Source organism: Egretta garzetta, unplaced genomic scaffold (assembly GCF_000687185.1).
Source record: "Egretta garzetta isolate BGI_Z169 unplaced genomic scaffold, ASM68718v1 scaffold230, whole genome shotgun sequence".
In the NCBI taxonomy this organism is placed as follows: domain Eukaryota; kingdom Metazoa; phylum Chordata; class Aves; order Pelecaniformes; family Ardeidae; genus Egretta; species Egretta garzetta.
This window is the reverse complement of record NW_009258281.1, coordinates 207,896-214,827: the sequence shown is the minus strand read 5'-3', so window position 1 is coordinate 214,827 and position 6,932 is coordinate 207,896. Positions and strand designations below refer to the sequence as shown.

At 42.2% G+C, this 6,932-nt stretch overlaps 1 protein-coding gene across 1 annotated transcript in view; it reads right to left on the bottom strand.

Moving 5' to 3' along the window:
• The window catches only part of ABCA12 (ATP binding cassette subfamily A member 12), an 88,938-nt gene that overhangs the window by 47,254 nt on the left and 34,752 nt on the right, over positions 1-6,932 (bottom strand). Inside the window, exons 11-17 of the mRNA XM_009636586.2 lie at positions 5,939-6,930; positions 5,193-5,308; positions 4,392-4,498; positions 2,680-2,933; positions 2,449-2,561; positions 1,873-1,997; positions 883-1,056 (exon numbers count right to left, since the gene is read on the bottom strand). Coding sequence (XP_009634881.2) covers positions 883-1,056; positions 1,873-1,997; positions 2,449-2,561; positions 2,680-2,933; positions 4,392-4,498; positions 5,193-5,308; positions 5,939-6,930 — 1,881 coding nt within the window. The remainder of the gene's footprint in view (positions 1-882; positions 1,057-1,872; positions 1,998-2,448; positions 2,562-2,679; positions 2,934-4,391; positions 4,499-5,192; positions 5,309-5,938; positions 6,931-6,932) is intronic.

Genomic DNA, 6,932 nt, shown 5'->3' with positions numbered 1-6,932 from the left:
TGGGTGCACACGCACGTACATGCCCATATCGTGTTAATTCCAAGACAAAGATTGTGGGATTTGCAAAACTGTTACAAGGCTCAGGGAGTGGATGTCCCATGGGAAATGAATGGGATTTATATTCCTAAATCCCCAAGTACTTTTGCAAACCGCTCCCCTGAATATTACATATTCTGAACAGTGTATGTTTCCAAACACCTACAGTTGGGAAATGTGTATCAGATATTGGCTGGGATATAACCCGAGTCTCTAAGAGGTAGCATTTCACACAACATAGATGTCAAACACTATGAGTGACTTTTGACCTGAGCCAAATTAATTGGCACTCTCATTTAATAACTTTTTTTTTCCCCCAGGATCACTTCTGTAGCATTTTTAAATATGTATTCAATACACACTTCTCCATGAATGGTATTTTTACATGCTGTTTATGCAGTTGTGTGCACAGGATATTTGAATCATTTAGTAACTTAGCAGTGCCAACTAGATTTGGAAAATAGGTTTTACAGGACTTTTTCCTGGGCTGCCCTTTTCGAGGAATAAAAAAAAAATTAGTCCAGTGCGTTATTTTTGGGAAGCCTGAACTCAGCTGGGAATGTTCAAGAGGTTGTGACAGCATATAAACGATACTAGCAGATAGGGCGGCATTTAGAGTAGGCCCAGTGCCTTTAAATGAGGTTTGCTGGTTTACACCAGCTGGGATCCTCATTTGTATCCATACTGTCACAGCATGGATATGCAATAAAAATTACTGCATGAGCAAAGCCTGATCTTTGGCTTGTGTAAATCAGCATAGCTTCTGGCCACTGCAATATTTTATGACCTTTCAGCCACTACATGCAGCAAAGACTATAGAAAGCACTCTACAAATCCAGCGCTAACCTTGTATAAGAAATTGTAAATGTCTACGTGTCGTAACAGTGTGATCCCCAGGATGTACATCTCACGAGTCCTCTCTGAAAGAGGGAGATTGCAGAACTCCTCCGCTACTGTTTGCAGCTGTGGGTCAGCAGGACGGACATGACAAGACTCCAGCTGAATGATCTGAGAAATGAGCTGTGTTTGCACAAAGGAAGAAAAGATTTGTTAGAGGGCAGACTGCTCGCTCCAGTATGCACGGATTAATCTTGCCTTGCTGTTGTTCTTTCCACAGTGTCATATTTCAGCCCTGAGAACCAGAAGACACCTACCCATTACTCCCGCACCAAGGGACAAATCCTAAAGACTGTAGTTTATTGCCCAGCTTGAACAGTAGTACAAGCTTTTGTGGCTTCAGTTTCCCATTGACTGATGCATGTAAAGTTCGGAAAAGAGCACGCTCTTTGTGGCTCAGTCCATACAAGACAGTTGGGAAGGGGGAAAGCATCTGGAGCTGCTTGCGCAGGAGGCTGAGGAAGGCAAGCTCATCTCTCATTACAGGAGGCTATTTTTGGACCCTGAGCATGCTCACAAATTGTGGCTAGAAGTGTGTTTTCCACTTGGACTGCAACAACTCCTCAGCACTCAGGACACCACCAAGGACCCCACTGGGTCCTCATTAGTCTGTGAACTGTGCCCTTGCTAGGAATCGGAGCAATCACTCACCAGGTACTGCATGGCTGCTCACCAGCTACTGGTGACAGCCACAGAAACTATATGGCTCTTGGTCTCCAATGGCTGAACTGATGTCTATGACTGCTCTTACTGCATTTCTGATGGCTATTTTGATCCACAACATGCTCCTAATCTCTATCCCTGTGGGATCACCTAGCGCTCTCTGTGCTGCCACACATGCAGTGATCTGCTTAGCTGCATTCACTAACAAACTCTGGTTTTAATGGTCTGAGAGGTAGAAAGCAACGAGATCTCCCACCAGGATGACAGCAAACTTACCTGACTGCTGTTTTCCGGTAGAGATGCTTCCAGAAGAGCATCAATACTGGCTGTGGACATTCCTGTTGCATTTTTGAGATCCTGTTTGAGCTGGTCCACATTTTTAAACACATCTCTTAACTTTTCTGTAAAGAATGATCAAAGAACAATTGACGTAACAGCTTTCTCCAGACATACAGCAATCTCAAGCACACAGAGAGGACTTCAGGTGAAGTGTAGAAGCAGTGTACCTCACTGCTGATAAAAAAAAATAAATTTGCAAAATAAAGTCATATTTCCTAGGTTTTAGTCTGATTTGTGGGCTCAAGTTGAGAGGTCTATTGATAGCAAAAGTTGCTCAAATATAAAGACTTGGGACTTTCAGCACAGAGGACTTTTTGGGCAGTACAGAAAACAAGAGTGTAGTCTAGAATGGGCTCTAGAATTACCCTAGATAAAGGTCCCAAGGACATGGTGCATGGTTATTTCATTAATCCCACTTCCTTCTGGCAGGTAAACAAGTTTCGAGATTCTCAGCAGAAATTATTATACCAGTGATGGTCTTTACAACATCGTAAAGTAAATACAAAAAACTACCTTGCTTGCTGGAATCTGTTAAATTCTCAGTGATGTTCAACATGGAATTCAAAGTAGTCATATATTGAGGGATCTCTTGAAAGAAAGCAATTTCTGGTACATTTTCTTGAAACCTAAATTGGAAAGACAAAACAACCAACAAAATTGGAAATATGAGAAGGTGGCAAGAAGCCATTTCATCATTTCATAAATAGAATACTAAAGCAGTCTAACTCAGAAGCAGAGCCTCACCACTTCATTTGTGCCTGGATATTTGTGGCATCCCCAATCAGTATATTTTGCAGCTCTTGTGAGATTCTTCTGTGATTCAGTACATTGGTCACAACTTGATTGCTCAGTTCAATAGCACGGAGGAGCTGCTCACGAGTTTGACTTTGTTCACACAGTTCTCCAAAGCTAACATTAGGGAGATGGCAAATATGCTGTATCGACTTAAAGCTCTCATAGTCACAAAGAAGTGTTGTCAGATCCCGGAGGCGAGAAATCTTCAAAGGAAATTTTGAAAAGGAAGACAAATGCACAAACACCAGTTAGATGACAGAATTATAAAAGGCAAGTATTAAAGAGTCTAGCTGTCCCTTTCCATTTTTCTTTAGGACTTAATATATATTTTTAGTTCACTCAAAAGGTCTCCAATAGAACAGTTCACAACAATCATTCCTACATGAGTTTATAGCAGACCTGGCTATACAACATTGCACAGGTTCTAATAAACCTTGCAAGCCTTAACATATTTCCCCTGCCCAACACACATGCATAGCAATGCTCAACTTGGACTTACCTGTTGACCAATTAACCTTCCCAGAGACCATATAAATCTACTTTGTGCAACAGGTTTAGCCTTTTGGATTCCACCTGGTCATCTCTACTACAGCATATGAAATGGAGTTGGCTAGAAGTCAGGACTTCCGCATCTGGCAACCTGTGTAAAATTATAGTCCTTTGCCTACTCTGCTATTATGGGTTTCCCCTCTTGTCTGACATAATTGTTTACATTCTCAGTCTTTTATGGCAAGAACTGTTTTCTGTTTTGCGCCTACGAGTACCTGTCACACTGAGGCTCGTCATATTATTGTTACAGGTATATTAAGCAGCAACAGCATTGCATACCGTTATCTTTTACTAAAAAGACTTTTTAATTCTTTCTCATGCAGAGAAATAAAGTGCATACATGTTATTAGTGCAGTCATGTATGTACGGTGTACGAAGCATTTTATCCAAATGAGGCATTGCCAAATCCAAAGCTGGTGAGGGAAATCCATGAATCAATATTGCTTAGGTGGTTAGTCTCAGAAACAATTAGGGTGTTGTGAGCATGTGGGGACTTGGTTCCCCAGCCACGCTGGTCTTGGTATAGCTCCTTAGGCATAGTGGTAACTAAGTTAGTGGTGCTTATCACTGCCAATTGGGTATGCACAATTCCAGGGCAGAGGATTTGCAGGAGGGCAGAGGTAACTAACTGCTATTTGTGCCTTCGAAAACTCCTCCCTATGTACTTCTCAAATGAAGCTGAGGCATTCTGGACCAATCTCAGCTCTGCAAGGTGCTTTGCTAAGTCTCAGTGTACCAAACTTAAAAACTCCTGGTGCACTGATTTACGAGGAATATGCTGCCACTGGCAACCTATGCAGTGCTCATTTCTTTGAGATGGCTGGTGGAAAACAGGAGCCATTCTATGCAACAGACTGGGAGGACAGGAACACCTCTACCTTAACAGAAAAAATGGGTGTATGCTCGGTAGGGACTCGTATAAGAACAAGTTCCTCAGCCCAGTTTAATGGTGACATTATAGGCAGCAGGCAGAAAACAGAGTTCTAGTCCTAGTTTTTATCAGCCGTTCTTTTAAGAAACTTTTTTCCCATATGCTGTTTTTCAAAACCTCCATTGCACATTCATGTATCACTGTGGGATGTCCTTCAAGTCAGCATTTTAAGCAGACTCACTTTTAGCTTCAGGAGCTCTGGTATGGATGAATGTTTCTCAGAGGTATTATTTTGCATAAAAGAGTTCTTCTTCAGATGAGTTGGCTTCAAAAGCAGTGTGATGTTTTCTGTACAAGGAAGAAAACAAAAGTTACTCGAGACAAAAACGCCAGAGTTGCAGAAACTTGGCAGACGGGCATATCGGCACTTTTATTCTGAGACCTACTGAGCATTTCTATTTTCCACCAAATTCACATGGCTCAGGACTTCCAAAATCACAGACCAAGACCTAGGTTGTAATCTGGGCTATAACAGATCCACTCCGAGTAGGTGCTCTCGTCCTAAATAAATCCACCCCATATTAGTAACTTCTGACAGCGCCCTTCAGAACGCACAAGGTATCTATTCCGTGAGCAGATAAACCTCTCAGGTTTTACAATAAGCTCATACAATGAGTATCTATGTGAAATACCATGTTAACTCTCGAAAATAACTGCTGTCATCTTACGGGTACATAAAGCTGTGAAGGGAATATAGGTTTCCATTTGTAAGATTTCTTTATGAGTGTCAGCAACCTGTCATCACACAGCAAAGAGCAGACATGCCTTTTGGATAGAGTTGGATGGAAAACTTGTATCAGCCATGTGACATAACTCAAATAAAAAAGGCGACTGGCTTCCCAAGGTCTCACAGCTCCAGTTAATTGCCAGAGGATGAAAACATGTAGCACCATTCCTTCCTGTCATTAGCCAAAATACTTTGAAAAGACAGGTACAACATATTCCAGCTGAGGTCCCACAACATTAATGAAATCACGATTACCTGTCAATTTGCTGTCTTCAACTTCAGTGGCATTTATTAAACACATCAGGTAATGGTTATAGCTGTTATTCACTGTCACCTGTAAGATGGTGTTTTCAAATTCTAAAAACAGAAATCTGAAAAATAAATAGGATTTTAAATCAACTTCTCTTTCAGAAACAAGGTATATTAGCAAGCAACCTGTCAGCTGTGTAGATGCTGTTCCTTGGCAGTGTAAATAAGAATTCCAGATGAAGCCATGTGTCTCACATGACATCTCCTAAGTGGGTACCCTCCCAATTTTATTTCATAAATTCTTTTTGCGGTTGTCTCCCAAAGCTCTCGTTCACTCTCAAACCATACATATACGAAAACACACTGGAAAGGTTCACCATGGATGCAAGATATAGATGGAAAGGCATGCCTAGGGGAGACTGAGAATCAAAAATTAGAGTCGTACCACAAAGAAGGGCTTTCTGAAGAGTTTACCGACTGGCGGCAAGCCTCCTACAGGATTCTACTTCCACTGTGAACTGATACATGCCAACACAGAAAATTTTTGAAAGTCTCACTTTTAGCTGTATGTTCTGTTCAAGGAAAAACATCCTCTTCTTCAAATAAACCCCTGTTAGACCTAGTGTCCTACATTATGGTCATTTCAGGCTTAAGCTGCTCCACTGGAAGAAAATTACATACTTCACATGCTGGAATGAGAATGGTGGTCACTACCGATAAATGCAATTACAATACTCAAAAAGCAAACTCACTGTGAGATCAAACTGGTTGGTGACAGAGTTTGGTCACTCTGAGTCCAAGGTAGGGTCTTGTTGTACAGGGTTTCTGCCAGGACAATGAAGTGATGAGCGACAATATCAAACACACTGTCAAAACTAGTTTTGTTAGAGACAAAAGCCGAACTGGAACTTTTATCAAATTCATTTAGCAGATAAGAGACGTTCAGCCTCTCGAGAATGTAGTGACTGGCTTCTATGATTTCTAGAGCTGACACCTTGTTGGCAGAGCCATTTGCCACTGCTTCCAACAACTTTGCAAAGTCAGCTGCTTCCATTAGATCCCTTTTGGTGTTTAGGAAACTGTCAACCGCATCCCAGATGCTTGAGTAATAACTCCATTTGGTGAGGTTGAAGGCGCCTTCGAGTCTCTGCAGCAGATCATTCATGTGGAGATCATCCTGTGCTACACTGAAGAGCATGGACAGGTTATTCCAGCCTGCTAAGCTGCCAGAGAAATTTAGGGAGTTTAGTGCTGTTTCATTCAGCATGAAAGGACTAAGCATGTTCAAAAGCTGAGATGGGAGCACGTCACCCACATCTTGGACTGGGATGGGACAGGAGGCATTACCACGCAGAAGCCCATCCGTGACAGCTGTCAGAGCTCTTGTCTTCTCCTGTACCCAAGAGTTTTCCAGCTCAGAGACCAGGTTTAATTTGGAAAGGAAACTCAGAGAAAAATGCAGAGACTGGATGATGCATGACAGCTCCTTGGAAAAGCGTTCACTGCTGCTCTTGTAGACAGCAGCAAACTCTGGAGACTGTTTCAGGTTTGTCGTGGCAAGCTGGAACATTTCTTTAAAGGTGTCATTGCGCATTGTTCCACTCTCCATGCCCATGGAATCAAAGAGGGGTTTGCAGGGGCTCCCGGCTAAGGACTCGCTTAGAGTGGCATCTTCAAACAGCATCTCAAGTGCTATGTGGAGCATGTCCTGAGCAGAGCAGTTCTGGGGTGTCCTATAACCGCTCT